This window comes from Rhinoderma darwinii, chromosome 3 (genome assembly GCF_050947455.1).
Source record: "Rhinoderma darwinii isolate aRhiDar2 chromosome 3, aRhiDar2.hap1, whole genome shotgun sequence".
Classification (NCBI taxonomy): Eukaryota; Metazoa; Chordata; class Amphibia; order Anura; family Rhinodermatidae; genus Rhinoderma; species Rhinoderma darwinii.
In genome coordinates this window covers 235365938-235386218 of record NC_134689.1, presented here as the reverse complement: position 1 = coordinate 235386218, position 20281 = coordinate 235365938, and the positions used below count along the sequence as shown (strand labels likewise).

Sequence of the window (20281 nt, the reverse complement as noted above, 5' to 3'; positions counted from 1 at the left end):
TTGTGTTTACAACGGTCACCTTGGGAAATGAATAACTCGTTGTTGTTTTTTTTTGTATGGCTCGTTACAGTTGCGACGATACAAATGTGTAATTTTATATTTTAGTTTTCTATACTGAAGCATGTTCGGTGAACAAAGATTATTTTTTTTTACTACATTTTAACCCCTTAATGGCTGCCGATAAGCCTTTTCACGGCGGTCATTAGTGGGCTTTATTCTACAGCGCCGCCATTCCACGGCGCTGCATTAGAATAAAGTAAATAGAGCAGGGAGTTGTCAAATCTCCCTGCTCTGAGCTGCCAGAGGTAGCTGAGGGCTGGGGGTTCCCTGCTCGACCGGGTGGGATCGATATAAGTATCGATTTCACCCGTTTAACCCTTCAGATGTGGTGCTGAATAACGTGCACCGCATCTTAGTGCTTTTGGAGAGAGGGAGGGAGCCGATGGCAGCCGGGGGCCTAATAAAGGCCCCCAGGTCTGCCTGTAATGAATGCCTGCTAGGATGTGCCAGAGGCATGTCCTAGCAGATGCCTGTCCGTTTTAAACGGACAGGCAGTAATACACTGCAATACGAAGTATTGCAGTGTATTATTTTATTTTTTTTTTCTTTATCAAAGTTTTATATTTTTGAAGATATAAAAAACATAACAGCATACACATTGTTTCATAAATTTGCAAAATTCGCACGCAGTGCAATATAACTACTTCAATATTGCATAAAATATACAGATACATAGAAACAGCAGTAGGAGGTACCTCCTAATCAGTAAGCAGAAGCTAAATAAGAATGCAATGAGAATAACAGTACCATAAGTGCAGCAGAAGTAGTGCATTATTTAGGGAAACCAGTCCCCACAGTTGGATAAGAATTGTCGCATATAAGTGCACATTATACTTTAGACTAACACAGACACAAGACAACAAGGGGAAACACATACGGACATAGCACGCAAAAAGTAGGCTTATATAGGTGTTCAAAAGAGGCCATCCAGCCAGAGAGGTAGATCATTACCACCCCGGAATCGAGACCACACTGCCCAAGTGCGGACAAAGAGCTCAGATTTACCCCGATCAGCAGACTTCAACTCCTCCATCCTCATAATTCCGTTCACCTCCATTACCCATTCCTTCAAAGAAGGTACAATGCTGGACTTCCAATGACGAGGAATCACTGTTCTTGTTGCGGTCAAAAAATACCGAAAGACACCCTTTTTGAGGTGTGGGAGTGATCCAGGAACCATGGAAAGTAAGCCAATGGAGGCCGAAGTCTGAACCTCAGTATGAAAAAGTTTGTTACCAAGATCAAAAAATTTTTCCCAAAAGGGACGAAGCTTGGGACAATCCCACCAAATGTGCAGCATGGTTCCAGGAGCCTCCCCACACCTCCAGCATTCATCAGGTACATCAGGGAATATCCTATGCAGTAAAGAAGGACAGCGATACCATCTAGTGAGAATCTTATAATTTTTTTCCTGGGCGAAGCACGAGGTCGGTAACTTATGCGCCAGGAAGAAAGATGTGCCCCACTCCTTAGCTGAGTGTCGAGTCCCCAGTTCCTCATCCCATGCGGTAGTGAATGTCAGCTGAGAGTAATCGTATTTAGGTAGAAGGATCCCGTGTAAATAGGACAACACATGAGAGGGGGCAGTAGTCTATTGCAGTGTATTATAATAGCGATTGGATGATCGCATAGTAAAGTCCTAGTGGGACTAGTATAAGTAAAAAAAAGTTTAATAAAGTTAATGGAAAAAAAATGTCACATTTTTTTTAATGAAAAATCCACTTTTTCCCCTTACAAAATGCTTTACTATTAAAAAAAACCTCAATAAAGCAAAAAAGTTACACGTATATGGTATCGCCGCGTCCGTAACGACCCCGACTATAAAGCTGTTACATTATTTAACCCGCACGGTGAACGCCGTAAAAAATAAAATAAAAAACAATGGAAAATTGCTGTTTTCTGTTAATCCTGACTTAAAAAAATTTGATAAAGTCTAATCTACTCTCAAAGGGTACCAATAAAACTACAAGTCGTCCCGCAAAAAAAAAGCCCTCATACAACTGCATCGGCGGAACAATAAAATAATTCTGACTCTTCAAATATGGAGACACAAAAACAAATAATTTTGAAAAAAAAAGCGTTTTTAGGCCTCATTTACACGAGCGTATTATACGCGCGTGCGACGCGCGTGCTTTTCACGCGTGTCGTACGCACCTATAATAGTCTATGGGGCTGTGTAGACGATGCGTGAATTTTGCGCTGCGTGAGTGCGTTGCGTAAAACTCACGACATGTTCTATATTCTTGCGTTTTTCACGCAACACGCACCCATTGACTTCAATGGGTGCGTGAAAACAACGCATGCCACACTGACGGTCCTGCGTTGCATGCGCGAAAATCACGCAAGAGCTGTCAAAAGGATGAATGTAAACAGAAAAGCACCACGTGCTTTTCTGGTTACAAACATCCAAACGGAGTGTCAAATTAGAGATGAGCGCACCGAACTTCACCGGGTTCGGCCGAACTCGTTTTAACCGAACCCGGCAAAAAATGTTCGGGTACGCGACGTCAGGAGACAGTCACTGCCCACGGTGCTCAAAGACTTAAACTGTTTCAGCACCATGGACAGTGACTTTCGATCACAATATACATATACGTGTAAAAAAAAACAGAAGTTCTGACTTACCGATAAGTCCCGGCTCCTTCCTCCAGTCCGACCTCCCGGGATGACAATTCAGGCCAAGTGACAGCTGCAGCCAATCACAGGCCAAGCACAGGCTGCAGCCAATCACAGGCTGCAGCGGTCTCATGGCCTGCCGCGTCATCCTGGGAGGTGGGGCCGGATGACAAGAGAGGGACGCGTCACCAAGGCAACGGCCGGGAGACCGGACTGGAGGAAGCAGGCAGTTCATGGTAAGTGTGAACGTCTTTTTTTATTCACAGGTTGGTGTATATTGTGATCGGCATTCACTGTCGAGGGTGCTGAAATAGTTACTGCAGATCAGTTAGCTCTTTCAGCACCTTGGACAGTGACGGGCGTCGACTACCTCATCTCTATGATGGCGGCTGCGTGAAAATCACGCAGCCGCGCATCATACACGGATGACACACGGAGCTGTCAATTGCCTTTTGCGCACGCAAAACGCAGCGTTTTTTTGCGCGCGCAAAACGCACACGCTCGTGTAAATGAGGCCTTACTGTGTAAAAGTAGTAAAATATAGAAAATCTATACAAATTTAGTATCGTTGCGATCGTAACAACCCGCTGAATAAAGTTATTGTGTTATTTATACCACACGGTAAACGGCGTAGATTTAGAGCGCAAAAAAATGTGGCGTAATTTCAGGTTTTCTTCTATCTCCCCCAAAAAAAGTTAATGAATAAATTATATGTACCCCAAAATGGTGCTATTAAAAAGTACAACTTGTCCCGCAAAAAACAAGACCTTATACGGCTATGTCGACGCAAAAATAAAAAAGTTATAGCTCTTCGAATGTGACAATGGAAATACTTAAAAAATGGCTTGGTCATTGGGGCCCAGAATGCAAGCAGGGGGAAGGGGTTAAAGAGCTTTTCTTTTATTTTTATTTTTTAACCCCTTCCCGCTCCTGGACGTACTATTGGGTCATGGCAGCTGTATCGTTCGCGCTCCATGACCTAATAGTACGTCTCGGAATAACGGCCGTTTCGGCCATCCTCCCGACACATACAGGAGCTGTGACAGCTGCTGTCTCGTACAGCAGCTGTCACAGCTCCTACAGCGGGGACCGATCGCTGTGTCCCCGCTGATTAACCCCTTAAGAGCCGCGTTCTATAGAGATCGCGGCTTTTTAGGGGTTAAGCTACCATCGCCGGCCTGCTACACGATAGCGGCCGGCGATGGTAACTATGGCAACCGGACACCAAACAATGGCGTCCGGCTATGCCATAGACGGAAGCCTAGTGGGTCCTGACAACGTCAGTACCCACTATGCTTGCTGTCAGTGAGTAGCTGACAGTTCTAATACACTGCACTACGCATGTAGTGCAGTGTATTAGAATTGCGATTAGGGCCTCCTGCCCTCAAGTCACGTAGTGGGACAAAGTAATAAAGTTACAAAAAAAAGTTAAAAAAAGATGTGTAAAAATAAGAAAATAAAAGTATTAAAAGTAAAAATCCCCCTTTTTACCTTATCAGTCATTTAAAGTTCTGGCGCTTAGAATAAGGTAACACAAAAAGTGAATGATTTTTTACAAAACTTATTTTATTGTGCAAACGCCATAAGACATAAAAAAAAACTATAAACATCAGGTATCGACGTAATCGTATTGCCCCGCAGAATAAAGTGAATGTCCTTTATAGCTCACGGTGAACGCTTTAATAAAAATAGAATAAAAAAACAAAAGTAGAATTACTGTTTTTTAGTCACCACGCCACCTAAAAATAGAATAAAAACTGATCAAAAAGCCGCATACACCCCAAGAAAACTACAATGGATTCCTCAAGGGGTCTAGTTTCCAAATTAGGGTCACTTTTGGGGGGTTTCCAATGTTTTGGCACCACAAGACCTCTTCAAACCGGACATGGTGCCTAATAAAAAGGAGGCCTCAAAATCCACTAGGTGCTCCTTTGCTTCTGAGGCCGGTGCTTCAGCCCATTACCGCACTAGGGCCACATGTGGGATATTTCTCAAAACTGCAGAATCTGGGCAATACGTATTAAGTTGCGTTTCTCTGATAAATCCTTTTGTGTTATAAAAAAAATGGTATAAAGAGGATTTTCTGACAAAAAAAAAATTTAAATTTCACCTCTACTTTGCTCTAAATTTCTGTGAAACACCTAAAGGGTTCATAAACTTTCTAAATGCTGTTGTGAATACTTTGAGGGGTCTAGTTTCTAATATGGGGTGTTTGATAGGGGTTTCTAATATATGGGCTCCTCAAAGCAACTTCAGAACTGAACTGTAACCTAAAAAAATAAATGAATGAGGCAATACTTCGCTTCTTACATTATACTGATAATGAGCCGTGCCCACCCCGAGATGACCCCAGTTTTGACCGTTTGTATAAACGGAGACCCCTATTAGACCGTTTCAGTGCCCGGTTTTCCCAAGCATACACCCCCCGAGAAGTGTATTTCTATTGATGAGTCCCTAGTACATTTTAAAGGGAGGGTTCAATTCCGCGAGTACCTGCCAGGTAAGAGGGCAAGGTATGGCGTGAAGATGTATAAGCTGTGCGAGAGTGCATCAGGGTATACCTACAGATTTAGGATATATGAAGGAAAGGCCACCCCCAAACCAGACTGCATCCTGGACTACAATGGGTACATGGAAGGGGTGGACTTGTAAGATCAAGCCCTGAAGCCCTACAGCGCCTTGCGGTGTGGTATAAGAAGCTGGCCGTGCACATAGATGGCTTTGTACAATGTGTACGTGCTACGTCGATGTACAGGCCAGAGGGGAACTTTCCTGGAATTTCAAGAGGTGATTATCAAGAACCTAATCTTTAGGGACCAAGAAGGGGGGGCACCCAGTACTTCTGGAAGCGGGGCCACACGCATTGTACCAGGGTGGCAACACTTTCCAGGAGAAGTTCCCCAAACTGGCAAGAAGGGAAAAAGTCAAAAGAGGTGCAAAGTCTGCTATAAGAGGGCGATAAGGGATGACACAATATATCAATGTGACACGTGTCCCGAATAACCAGAGCTCTGTATGAAAGTGTTTTAAAATTTATCATACATCCCTTGGTTTATAATTTACCCCAATTTTACTTAACCTGATGCACTCCACACAGCTTATCCCCCCTAGTCTTTCCCTTCTGTGCCCTGCTGCGTGCCCAGGCAGCTGATAACCGCCACATATAGGGTATTGCCATACCCGGGAGAACCCACATTACAGTTTATGGGGTGCAGGTCTCCGGTCAAAATGCTCACTACACCTCTAGATGAATGCCTTAAGGGGTTTAGTTTTTAAAACGGGGTCACTTCTTGCGGGTTTCAACTGTACTGGTACCTCAGGGGCTTCTGCATACATGACTTCGCACCAGAAAATCCCCAGTAGGCCAAATGCTGGTCCTTTCCTTCTGAGCCCTCCCATGTGCCCAAACGGCAGTTTATCACCACAAATGGGGTATTGCGGCACTCAGAACAAATTGCGCAACAGAATGGGGTATTTTGTTTCTTGTGAAAATAAGAAATTTTCAGCCAAAACGACATATTATTTGAAAAAAAAAATTTTGTTTTAATTCACAGCCCAATTCAAATAAGTTCTGTGAAAAAACTATGGGGTCAAAATGGTCACAACAACCATAAATGAATTCCTTGAGGGGTGTAGTTTCCAAAATGGGGTCATTTGTGGTTGGTTTCTATTGCTTTGATACCTCTGGGGCTCTGCAAATGCGACATGGCACCCGAAAACCAATCCAGCAAAATCTGTACTCCAAAGAACACACAGCGCTCCTTTCCTTCTGAGCCCTCCCATGGGCCCAAACGGCAGTTTATCGCCACAATTGAGGTATTGCCGCACTCAGGACAAATTGGGCAATAAAATGGAGTATTTTATTTCTTGTGAAAATAAGAATTTTTGAGCTAAAACGACATATTATTGGAAAAAATGTTTTGTTTTTTTTTAATTTCACAGCCCAATTCAAATACGTGCTGTGAAAAAACTGCAGTCAAAATGGTAACAACAACCATAAATGAATTCCTTGAGGGGTGTAGTTTCCAAAATGGGGTCACTATTGGGGGATTCCTACTGTTTTGGCACCTCAACACCTCTTCAAACCTGGCATGCTGCCTAAAATATATTCTAATAAAAAAAGAGGACTCAAAATGCACTAGGTGCTTCTTTGCTTCTAGGGCTTGTGTTTTATTCCACGAGCGCAGTAGGGCCACATGTGGGACATTTCTAAAAACTGCAGAATCTGGACAATACATATTTAGTAGTCTTTCTCTGGTAAAACCTTCTATTACAGATTTTTTTAAAATAAAATTGAAATTTAGCAAGAAAAATGAAATTTGCAAATTTCACCTCCACATTGCTTTAATTCCTGTGAAATGCCTGAAGGGTTAAAAAAACGTACTAAATGCTGTTTTGAATACTTTGAGGGGTCTAGTTTTTAAAATGGGGTGTTTTATCAGGGTTTCTAATACATAGGCCCCTCAAAGCCACTTCAGAACTCAAGAGGTACCTTAAAAAATTTTCTTAAAAATATGAGAAATTGCTGTTTATGTCCTAAGCCTTGTAACGTCCAAGAAAAATAAAAGAATGTTCAAAAAACGATGCCAATCTAAAGTAGACATATGGGAAATGTGAACTAGTAACTATTTTGGGTGGTATAACCGTCTGTTTTACAAGCAGATGCATTTAAATTCTGAAAAATGCTATTTTTTCAAAATTTTCTTTACATTTTGCAATTTCTCACCAATAAACACTGAATATATCGACCAAATTTTACCACGAACATGAAGCCCAATGTGTCACGAGAAAACAATCTCAGAATCGCTTGGGTAGGTTTAAGCATTCCGACGTTATTACCACATAAAGTGAAATACGTCGGATTTGAAAAATGGGCTCTGAGCCTTAAGGCCAAAACTAGGCTGCGTCCTTAAGGGGTTAAGGCCCTTCTAGAGAACTTAAACATGCGATTGCGTGATCGCTTCAATAGTACACTGCGCATCCTCTATTGCAGTGTATTATGCTTGTCAGGGCCTAATAAACATACACAGCTGGTAGACCTGGGGTCCTTCAGGCCCCTGAGTAGGCGGCAGCATTCAAGGGGTCAAACGGAGGGGATCCGAGTTATTTTTGATCAGTCATTGCAACGGAGTGTAGGCTGTAATTTACTTCTGACAACCGCCGCAGGTGTTTCTGATGCAGAAACTATTTTTCCTAGTTATGCTCGTGGCGTTTCACTCCAGGGCTATTTGAGAGAGACTATTATTTGTATTTACAAGCAAATGTTAAAGACCAAATGAGTACTGGCTGAAATGTCAATGTTAAGTGACCTCCAGTGGTCATAATGTTGTAGTCTGACCCTTGTGGCTTCATGGTCCTGCATGCATCTTTCTGCACCGTATACTGCGCGTGTAGAGAACGGAGTGATCAGGTAACGTCAGGCTGCAGTCACGCGTGCCAGATTTTATTGCAGACTTTTCTGCGACTGAAAATCCATTCAATTCTTCTGAATGGAACTTGCAGAAATCCATGTACATGATGCAGAAACATCCACGTTCTCATGAACGGATCTGATTTTTCTTTCGCTGAAATTTCTGCAACAAAATCTGCCGCGTTTGGCTGCACCCTGTGATGCTCCTATGTTTTTTACTTTCATTGTAAACTATAAATGTATGCCTGTGGAAAAGATATATCCAACACAGAGACCTTTCACAATATTGTGTAGGCCTTCATTGTAGTTTTAGAATACCAACAATTCAAGTATGCCGTGAGACCACTGTCAAAGATGTGAGGGAATACCTGCAGTAATATGTTCTATTGGTCTTTGAATGTCTTTTGTGATCTTGTTTTAACAGTTTGTAGCAATGGAGGATGATTCGGTCACCCAGACAGATAACCTCACTACCATTGAAGCTCATACAGTTGCTCACACTGTTGCTCATTCTGTGGCTCAGCAAGTACAGCAAGTCCATGTTGCAACATACACAGACCACAGTATGCTGAGCGCTGATGAAGATTCTCCATCATCTCCTGAGGACACGTCTTATGATGACTCTGACATACTGAACTCCACTGCAGCTGATGAAATAACCGCTCATCTGGCAGCTGCAGGTAAGCGGATAAGCTTTAGGAAGGTGCGGGATACATTTGGTGTCATTGCAAAGTTTTCCTAATGGGTAACATTGCACTCTGTCCGTGGAGGACTATGGCAAACCTGTCAGCCTGGAGGAGAAGAGCAGAGACAAGTAACTTGGGTTGTTAAGAAAATAAGAGATACATATTGTACACTTAGTTCCAGTTCACACAGTTTTTTTGACGCGGTAACCGCGTCGGAAAACGCGTCAAAAAATGGCTGAAATTGCCTCCAATTGTTATAAAAAAAATAATAATAATCGCAGCAGACCTGCATCTGTCTAAAATGCATTATGGAGTGGATGAATGGTGAATGGCCAATTAGATGCTAGGAAATACCTTCTGTAGACGTCCTGAGGGCATTTCAGTACATTCCAGTACATTCCAGTTCAGTAATATGATCCCCTATTGATAGAGAAAATTAGTAGTTCTTAAAATGGCTCTGAAAAGACAGATGCTGCCCTGAATTTTCAAGCTGTAAACTGATGTGCTAAATACCATTCATCCTTTTCCCCAAGGAGGGAATAGGCTGATAGGAATGAAAATTTCACTAGACTGGTGTATGGTTTCTACAATAAATAAAACTTTCCAGCAGGTGACTTCCTAGTCAAGGCTAGTGGGCAAATCCCTATCCTAGGTTTACGTAAAATGAAAATCTATCTACCGTACTTTCCAGTTATAATCATTGCACGGTTAGGCCCTGTTCACACAGTTTTTTGACGCGTAAATCGCGTCGGAAGCCGAGCCAAAAACAGGCCGAAAATGCCTCCCATTGATTTCAATGGGAGGCGGACGCGTTTTTTTTTACCGCTAGCGGTAAAAAAAACGTTATGCCCTATTTTCGGGCGTTTACGCCTCTGACCTCCCATTGACCTCAATGGGAGGCAGTGAAAGCGGATTTCGCTGCGTTTTTGCCCGTGGCATCAAATGGCCGCGAGCGAGAAACGCAGTGAAAATCGCAGCAAACCGCGTGCAGGCAGATCAAACGGAATTTTAAGGCCGAATTTTCCTCCTGCAAAATACTCCGTGTGAACCTTAGAATTGTTCCTTCGTGCAGTATGCAAAGTGCATGTCAATTCTGCACAACTATTCCAGCAGGGGGAGCAGTTGCATCACTTAAATACCTGTATTTGAAAATGAACATTTTTACGGCAGCAATAATAAAATTATAGGCAATCGGTTTTATCTTTGCTGATGCTATGTATTGTTTTAATTCATTAGAAAATCTTTACTTTTCCTAAATTGGTGTCGGCGTGGACAATCCGTGTCAATACAGCAACAAGATGTAGCCTGCTTGGTGGTGCTGTTAGGGTCCGTTCAGACGTTATTTTTTTTTTGTGATTTTTAAAGAAGCTCTGTCACCACATTATAAGTGCCCTATCTCCTACATAAGGAGATCGGCGCTGTAATGTAGGTGACAGCAGTGCTTTTTATGTAGAAAAACGATCTATTTTTACCAAGTTAGGAGTGATTTTAGCTTTATGCTAATTGGTTTCTTAATGCTCAACTGGGCGTATTTTTACTTTAGAGCAAGTGGGTGTTGTACAGAGGAGTGTATGACGCTGACCAATCAGCGTCATGCACTCCTCTCCATTCATTTAGGCTGGGTTCACACGAGCACATTAATGTCCGTAATGGACGGACGTATTTCGGCCGGAAGTCCCGGACCGAACTCAGTGCAGGGAGCCGGGCTCCTAGCATCGTAGTTATGTACGACGCTAGGAGTCCCTGCCTCTCCGTGGAACTACTGTCCCGTACTGAAAACATGATTACAGTACGGGACAGTTGTCCTGCAGAGAGGCAGGGACTCCTAGCATCGTACATAACTATTATGCTAGGAGCCCGGCTCCCTGCACTGAGTTCGGTCCGGGACTTCCGGCCGAAATACGTCCGTCCATTACGGACGTTAATGTGCTCGTGTGAACCCAGCCTAACTCAGCACATATTGATCCTGCTAGATCCTTATGTGCTGTCTTATACTAACACATTAACAATACTGAAGTGCTTAGACAGTGAATAGACATTCCACGGGATGTCTATTCACAATCTGTGCACTTTGTTACTGTTTCTGTGGTAGTTACAGCAGAGGAAGCGTAATATCGTGAGATCACGCTGTAAATGACAGGTTACAGGGAGATTACACTTTGCTCCGCTGTAAGTACCACACAAACGTTAGCGAAGTGCAGGGATTGTGAATAGACATCTCGTCCTGGCTGGAAGGGATGTCTATTCACTGTCTAAACACTTCAGTAACGTTACTGTGTCAGTATAAGACAGCACATCGTGAATAACGCAGTGTCACTATGCGCTGACTAAATGAATGGAGAGAAGTGTATGATGCTGATTGGTCACTGATTGGTCAGCGTCATACACTCCTGTACAACGTCCACTTGGTCTAAAGTAAAAACACGCCCAGTTGGGCTTTAAGAAAGTAATTAGCATAAATCTAAAATCGCTCAGAACGTGGTAAAAATAGATCGTTTTTCTAAATAAAAAGCACTGCTGTCACCTACATTATAGCACCCATCTCATTATGTAGGAGACAGGGCACTTATAATGTGGAGACAGAGCCTCTTTAAAGTTCTTTTAAAACTTCTTCCGAAATCCGGGTGCATTTTTACAATGTTTTAGTGCTTTTTCGATGCGGTGCATTTTATTTTTAATTGCAACCATATTGAAAAACGCACTAAAGCGCAGAAAAAATGCATGCGGTTTTCTAATGAAATTTTTCTATACGGTTTTAACCACACCTTAACCGCAATGTCTGAATAGACCCTTAGATATAGGCAAATAGTCTAAATGCATTTCATGGATTGTAAATTGGAACATTTAATCCCGAGAAGGATTCATTTAAAGTGCCCAAATATTTAGGCGTACCTAGAATGTAAGTGTAACTGCTGCACCATAAGTATGTCAATAGTCGTGCCTTAATACTGCTATAAATACAAGTTTATGCTATAGAATATCCTTTATTTGCAGGTCCTGTTGGGATGGCTGCGGCAGCTGCAGTGGCCACTGGGAAGAAACGCAAGAAACCCCACCTCTTTGAATCTAACCCTTCCATACGTAAGAGACAGCAAACCCGGCTACTGAGGTGAGTTCATCCACACATTCTGGAGAATTTTATATCGGAGAACTGCATATCCACCCTTCTATGTATTGTGTATTTGTACTTCATTCAGAGAAATACAGTGGGGGAGATTTAGAATTGGCGCAAGTGAAAAACGCAACCAATCAGATTCCAGCATTCATGTCTTAGGGACTGTTTGGAATGTAAAAGCAACATACTGGTATGTGGAACTACTCCACTAATTCCTTGCACTAGTTTCCATCTTCTACAATGTATCATAAACATTTTTTTGCTCAGTCTCTACCTTTCTATAATCGTTAATATTAGTATCCCCTTTTTTAAAGTTTCTCCATGGTGGGTCTCGCTTTATATCTTTACTAAAAGAATATGTATGAGTTACACACAAAAGATTACTTTAAAACAGTACTGGTGTCTCTCTCTTTCGTCTCTCTCTTTCGTCTCTCTCTTTCGTCTCTCTCTTTCGTCGCTCTCTTTTGTCGCTCTCTTTTGTCGCTCTCTTTTGTCGCTCTCTTTTGTCGCTCTCTTTTGTCGCTCTCTTTTGTCGCTCTCTTTTGTCGCTCTCTTTTGTCGCTCTCTTTTGTCGCTCTCTTTTGTCGCTCTCTTTTGTCGCTCTCTTTTGTCGCTCTCTTTTGTCGCTCTCTTTTGTCGCTCTCTTTTGTCGCTCTCTTTTGTCGCTCTCTTTTGTCGCTCTCTTTTGTCGCTCTCTTTTGTCGCTCTCTTTTGTCGCTCTCTTTTGTCGCTCTCTTTTGTCGCTCTCTTTTGTCGCTCTCTTTTGTCGCTCTCTTTTGTCGCTCTCTTTTGTCGCTCTCTTTTGTCGCTCTCTTTTGTCGCTCTCTCTCTCGTCGCTCTCCTCTCTGTCTGTCTCTCTCTCTCGTCTCTCTCCTCTGTCTGTCTCTCTCTCGTCTCTCTCCTCTCTGTCTCTCTCTCGCTCGTCTCTTTATTCCCCTCATCAATATATAGTTTATTACTGAATTATGTGGCTCTTTTGTCACCAGGAAACTGAGGGCAACCCTGGATGAGTACACAACTAGGGTTGGCCAGCAGGCGATCGTTCTGTGCATTTCTCCTTCCAAACCCAATCCTGTTTTTAAAGTATTTGGAGCAGCCCCTTTGGAGAATGTGGTGAGTGTCTGATATCTTTTCTTTGTTTTTTCTTGCTTTAAAAAAATACGGGGATTCCTCCAGCTCACCGTTCGTTGACTCTTATTCAAAATTGGAACCTTGATTCCTTTTACTTACCCATAAGCGCTGGATCATAGTCCTCTTTTGTTTCTTATTACCATGTTTACTTTAGTCTACTTTTGGTATGATTTTATTGTTTTTTTTGCACGATAATAACTTATTTGTGTTTTCCACATTTCAAGACCCATAACTTTTTTTTTAAAATGTTTCCATTGGTATGGCTGTGAGGGTGCTTATCTATTTGCGGAACGGGTTGTAGTTTTTAATAGTACCATTTTAGTGTACATATTTATTGATACATTATTTTTTGGGTCAAAATGCAAAAAAGACCTGTGGATTCCACTATTGTTTTTTGCAGGGTTTCCTTTCCGCTGTTTACCGTGCAGTACAAATAACCTGTTAACTTCTATTCTACCGGGTCGTTCCGATTGTGTTGGTACTAAATATGTATTTTCTTTTATGGGGAACTATTTTATTTTTTATTTTTTTTAAAGTCTTTTGTAAATAACACTATATTGAACTTTATTGTAATTTTTTATTTTTTTTTCTGTTCTCCTAGCCGACTTGACACCACAATTGCTTGATTGCTACTATAACACTTTGGAGTAAATAATATTCCGAAGCATTATTGTCTATCAGTGTTACACTGTCAGGCAACCTAATAGGCTCATAACTATGGCAGTTCTGGGGCCTTTGTTAGGTTACCATGGCATAAGAGAGCCTATCGGGTAGTCCTCTTCCTCTGTCAAACACCTTAACAAGGCGGGCACTATTGACTGTGACGTCTAAAGTGTTAATTTGCAAAGCTAGCGTCTTCAATTACCATGACGTACGTGTATGTCACGGTGCATTAATACAAGACATTATGTGAAGTAATGGTGTGTTGAGGTCCTATTCACTAGGTTTTTCATATGCCCACTAGTACTACTGGTCGCACTGTCAAGAGTGTAAGATGGTGGCAGGGACAAGTGACTCTCTCTACTGTTGAAATGTAAATACTGAATGATCCTTTAGTATTCACTCATCTATTTGATTCTTACTGCTACTACTTAAATCATATTACTTAAAGTTTCATCATTATTTCCTCCTCGTTCAGCCATCAGGGACACAGAGGAACCTGTATTTTTAGCTACCAGCTGTGCTATTGGAGTTGCTCTTGAGCCCTGGGGCTGTCATGTTGCTAAGCACAGGGAGGCTGAGAGCTGCACTCATGTCTGTTTACCACCCACTTTCTCCCCTAGGTACGCAAGTATAAGAGTATGATCCTGGAGGACTTGGAAACTGCGTTGGCAGAGCATGCACCTGTCCAACAAGACGTCAACTCTGATCTGCCCCCTCTGACTATAGATGGTATTCCGGTGTCTGTGGACAAGATGACACAGGTGAGCAGGAGTCTGCCAGCATACCAGTTCTGGGCTCTAAAGAACTGCCCCCTCAGCAGAAACCTTATTAGTTGATCACTTCAAGATAGAGCACTTATCGCACAGCACGTTTTTACCTATACTACTTTTTGAGGAATATTATAAATCTTAAACTTGTAAATATTTTTGTGTAACACACACACACACACACACACACACACACACCACACACACTTGTCTTGAGTTATTTCAACAGGCCGCACACGGACGTAATTTACATTAGTCTGAATAAGACCGCACACGCACTTATGCGCGCTTGTAGTTTTCTAAATGCGAATTTCATCCGCATCAAATCTTGAACGTGTGGACTGGCCCTAAGTGTTCCTAAGCCAAGTACCCCCAAGGCTATGATTGCACACTGTGCTATTTATTAAAAGTAAAACGTAAGGACTGTGCGAGTACCCCCAGGATACATGTACCACATGGTCTTGAAGTGTTGTTCAGCGTTCCTAGGCCGTACCCCTACTCAAACAAATAACCTCAAAGTATCCCTAGGGCTATTATCATATACTGTTGCTTACCAAAAGCACAGCATGAGCACAGAGCAAGTACTCCTGGAGACATGGCACGTACCGCAGGTATGAGGACCTCCGTTTTTTTCATAGTGGAAAGTGTCTTCTTTAAATCATTTATCGTAAAAACATTAAAACTTCTAACACCGCACACTGTTTATTAGGAGTGCTTTCCTAAACACACATCTATCAATTTAAAAATTTCTCATGAAGTAAGGGTACATTCAGACGTTGCGGTTAAAACCACTATGAAAAATACATCCAGAAACCGTTTTATATTTATTTTTTGCTGCAACCGCTTTGGAAAAACGCACCAAATCACGGAGAAAACTATGTAGATTTAACAGCACCTCAACCGCGACGTTTGGATCGGCACTTGTTGCTTTCATTGGGGTTAATAGTATTTGCATTCAGTACGTTAAAGGCTATGTAAATGTTTGATTTAGTTTTTTTTCTTACACATTTTTATTACAAAAAAAGAATTAGGCCTCATTTACACGAGCGTGTGCGTTTTGCGCACGCAAAAAAACGCAGCGTTTTGCGTGCGCAAAAGGCACTTGACAGCTCCGTGTGTCATCAGTGTATGATGCGCGACTGCGTGATTTTCGCGCAGCCGCCATCATAGAGATGAGGCTAGTCGACGTCAGTCACTGTCCAGGGTGCTGAAAGAGTTAACTGTTCGGCAGTAACTCTTTCAGCACCCTCGACAGTGAATTCCGATCACCATATCGAGAAACCTGTTCAAAAAAAAAAAGAAAAAGTTCGTACTTACCGAGGACTTCCCTCCCGGCCGTTGCCTTGGTGACGCGTCCTTGGTGACGCGCCTCTCTTGACATCTGGCCCCACCTCCCTGGATGACGCGGCAGTCCATGTGACCGCTGCAGCCTGTGCTTGGCTTGTGATTGGCTGGAGCCGTCACTTGGACTGAATTGTCATCCCGGGAGGTCAGACTGGAGGAAGAAGCCGGGAGTTATCGGTAAGTCAGAACTTTTTTTTTTTCTTACACGTTCACGTATATTGGGATCGGAAGTCGCTGTCCAGGGTGCTGAACCAGTTTAACTCTTTCAGCACCCTGGACAGTGACTGTCTCCTGCCGGGTTCGGTCAAAACGAGTTCGGCCGAACCCGGTGAAGTTCGGTTCGCTCATCTCTAAGACACTCCGTTCGGATGTTTGTAAACAGAAAAGCACGTGGTGCTTTTCTGTTTACATTCAGTTTGACAGCTCTTGCGCGAATCACGCAGTTCGCACGGAAGTGCTTCCGTGCGACCTTCGTGGTTTTCACGCACCCATTGAATTCAATGGGTGCGTGATGCGCGAAAAACGCAGAATTTTAGAACATGTCGTGAGTTTTTTTCAGCGCACTCACGCTGAGCAAAACTCACGGACTGTCTGCATGCCCCCATAGACTTGTATAGGTCCGTGCGACCCGCGTGAAAAGCACGCGAGTCGCACGGACGTATATCACGTTCGTGTAAATGAGGCCTTAGTGTGTGTTAATAAACTCCGATGTGATCGTTTACAGGTGGAGCCGCTGTCACTGAACCCGTCAGGTCCACGGGACTAACGGATACAGTGAAGATCGCTAGATACAGCTGCTCTGTAGCGAATATAGAACAACTGTATCTTAAAAAGTAAAAATAATTTTTAATAAAATGTATCTACAGCGTTTATTTACATACACTAATACACATTTATTTACAATAACACTTTTAACCCGTTAGTGACCGGCCCATCGTGTTTCTACGTCGGTCACTAACGGGCCTTATCCCGATGCCATAGACTTTTTACGTCGCGGCATCGGAATAAGTAAACCGAGCAGGGAGCTGTCAAATCTCCCTGTTCTCAGCTGCTAGAGGTAGCTGAGGGCTGGGGGCGTCCCTGCTCTGCCGGGTGAGATCGATATTAGTATCGATCTCGCCCGTTTAACCCCTCAGATGCGGTGCTCAATAGCGAGCACCGCATCTGAGTGGTTTTGGAGAGAGGGAGGGAGGGAGCTCCCTCTCTCCCCCACCGACACCCGGCGATACGATCGCCGAGTGTCTGTGTCTCCAATGGCAGCCGGGGGCCTAATAAAGGCCCCCAGGTCTGCCAGGAGCGAATGCCTGCTAGATCATGCCGGAGGCATGACCTAGCAGATGCCTGTCCGTTTTAAACGGACAGGCAGTAATACACTGCAATACAGAAGTATTGCAATGTATTATAATAGCGATTGCAGAATCGCACATTATAGTCCCCTAGTGGGACTAGTAAAAAAGTAAAAAAAAAAGTTTAATAAAGTTAATTAAAAAAAAATGAAAAACCCACTTTTTCCCCTTACAAACTGCTTTACTATTAAAAAAACAAAATAAAGTAAAAAAATTACACACTTTTGGTATCGCCGCGTCCGTAACGACCCCGACTATAAATCTATTACATTATTTGACGGTGAACGCTGTAAAAAATTAAATAAAAAACGACAGAAAAATTGCTGTTTTCTGTGAATCCTGACTTTAAAAAAATGTGATTAAAAAGTGATCAAAAAGTCGCATCTACTCCAAAATGGTACCAATAAAAACTACAAGTCGTCCCGCAAAAAAAAAGCCCTCCTACAACCGCATCGGCGAAAAAATAAAACCGTTACGGCTCTTCAAATATGGAGACACAAAAACAAATAATTTAGAAAAAAAAGTGTTTTTACTGTGTAAAAGTAGTAAAACATTCAAAAACTATACACATTTGGTATCGTTGCAATCGTAACAACCCGCTGAATAAAGTTATTGTGTTATTTATAACACACGGTAAACGGCGTAGATTTAGGACGCAAAAGAGTGGCGAAATTTCAGATTTTTTTCTATTCCCCCCCCCCCAAAAAAAAAGTTAATAAAAGTTAATCAATAAATAATATGTACCTCAAAATGGTGCTATTAAAAAATACAACTTGTCCCGCAAAAAACAAGACCTTATACAGCTATGTCGATGCAAAAATAAGAGTTCTAGCTCTTGGAATGCGACGATGGAAAAACGTAAAAAATAGCTTGGTCATTAAGGTCCAAAATAGGCTGGTCATTAAGGGGTTAAACATTTACATAATCTGTAATACTGAATTAAGCATGGTGAGGTGGGGCATCATTCCCTATGTTGCTGCTCAGCAACTTTGGAAGTGCCAATAGCCTTTGTTTAGGAGGAGTGATTAAATGAGACCGGTGGAGGAAATCTTAAATGTGTTGCTCACTAGCCCGGCCATGGGCTTCCGGTGACACAACCTTAATTGCTCTTTTTTTTCCATACAATTCTTAAGGGAGACCACAGAACTGTTAGTGTTATGGGCCTGTAAATCCAGTTTGCTCATACAGCTACAATATTGATTCTTACATATAATGCTATTTATGAAAAACATACATATAAGCTGCTTTGTGGTTGATTTGGTTTGAGTGAAGAAAATGCAGGATAATATCTGCGATATATTATTCCAGAGATCAAAATTTTCTTTACATAGGTATTTCTACAGATCCCGAGATTTATTGTACTATTGAATTTCTCTAACGTTGTGACTCTTTGGGCTCATGCACATGGCCATATGACTTTGTGCGTGTGCCCTCTATTTCAATGCCAAGGACAGGATTAGATCGTGTCCTATGCGATCAGGAAAGCATTTCCAAAAGCAAGATTCAGTTGAGGCATTCCTGGTCTTACAGAACATGTTCAGACCCTGTCCTTGGACCTAAATATACGACGGCTTTCCGTTGTTTTTCACGATAAGAATAGCGGAGCCTTCATCACTTTTCTTACTGTGCAAAAAATCCGAATGGTAAGGATAAGTTCACATGCAGCATAATACAGTAGCAGCAAAGTGGGTGAGATTTGAGCAAATAGCAAAAAAACGCTCCGAGATTGACCTGCGGTGCGTTTTTTGTTTTTCAAAATCTGCAGCATGTTAATTGTATTTGCGTAATTGCTACTTTTGTGTTGCGGGCTTTCCCCAATGAATTCAACGGGAGGTAAAACCCACAACAAATAATAGATTTTATTTGCCACTGCATGTGGGCGTGGTGTCGTCCGCATTTTAGATACATGGAACCTTGTCCTTATTCCGCCAAAAAAACACTTCAGATCGTTGTTAATGTTTGACCCCTTGGGGTTCGTGGTGCTCGGGTTATGTATTTATTTTGTTTTATTTTTCTTGCGTGTGCTGTTTATCCACTTGCTCTTTATGACCCCAGATTTTTAGTGCCTTAGATGAACATCTGTGAACTTTCTTAAAGTCACACGGCACACATTGGGAGGAATTTTACGCCAGTCTTAATCAAAAGTGCGCTGGAGTAAGATGTTCCTAATTTATTAGGATGCGCACACCTCTTAATAAATTCAGTGTGTCTCTGGCCATCCGTGTGCCAGAAAGTCAAATTTACAACTGTGAGCTGGCGTAGATTTGCACTAATTTATGCCAGTTTATTTATAATAAAATTGTACGGCTGTGTGGCCCTGCCCCCTCCTGTTAAGCCCCACCCAGCTTTTTAAAGCGCACACCGCGTAAAAAAAAGCTAAAGTTTGCAAAATATTGGGGGAAATTGTGACTTTTCTATGCCAGTAGTAGGTTGTTTGATAGATGTAGAAACACATAAGGGGGAGCTTATCGAGATATTATAAATGTCTTCTACTGTGTCAAAAGACAAGGTGAATACAGCTGATAGAATGTGTTTGTTGCTCTGGTTTGTAGATGGAGCTACCTGCTAGGCATTTAACTCGTCAGCCCTTTTCTAAATTAGAAAGATTTTTTATTTTTTTTTAGTTTGATTGCTTCTCCTGTTGATCAGGTCTCCAGGGGTTGTAGCTAACAAGTGGATCATACTTCTCAGCTAGACAGGGCTAGCAATTATTTCTGCTCTTGAATTCTACGGCATTAGTCCGAAGGCTCATTAATACAATATTTGGCCTGCATCATGCAACCCAATTTATTTCAAAGGCTTTTTTTTTTATGGCAGATATTTTGCACAAAATAGTTTCAGGTTTAAGTTTCTGTAAACTGGATCTTTCAGAATTTCTCTATCGTAGAGGAAAAATGAATAAATGAAACCTGTTGTAAATGTTTACTTTGTATTTATATAGATGCAGTGCATGACTGAATAGTATGAAAGAACTAAAGATTTGTTTATGAAAACATCTCATTCTATATATTGGTGTAAGGGTATATTCAGACTTTGCACTTGAGGTGCAGTTAAAGGATAAAAAATTCACCTGAATACACATGTTTTGCCTTTCTTTTGACCTCTGCTGCTGCTTGCGCTTTTCCTCTAAAGTTAATATGAAA

At 42.0% G+C, this 20281-nt stretch overlaps 1 protein-coding gene across 5 annotated transcripts in view; it reads left to right on the top strand.

The window, feature by feature from the left end:
- The window catches only part of NRF1 (nuclear respiratory factor 1), an 82684-nt gene that overhangs the window by 34995 nt on the left and 27408 nt on the right, over positions 1 to 20281 (top strand). For all 5 annotated transcript variants that reach the window (XM_075857536.1, XM_075857535.1, XM_075857533.1 and 2 more), the window contains exons 3-6: positions 8511 to 8766; positions 11767 to 11881; positions 12874 to 13000; positions 14302 to 14442. In XM_075857536.1, coding sequence (XP_075713651.1) covers positions 8511 to 8766; positions 11767 to 11881; positions 12874 to 13000; positions 14302 to 14442 — 639 coding nt within the window. The remainder of the gene's footprint in view (positions 1 to 8510; positions 8767 to 11766; positions 11882 to 12873; positions 13001 to 14301; positions 14443 to 20281) is intronic.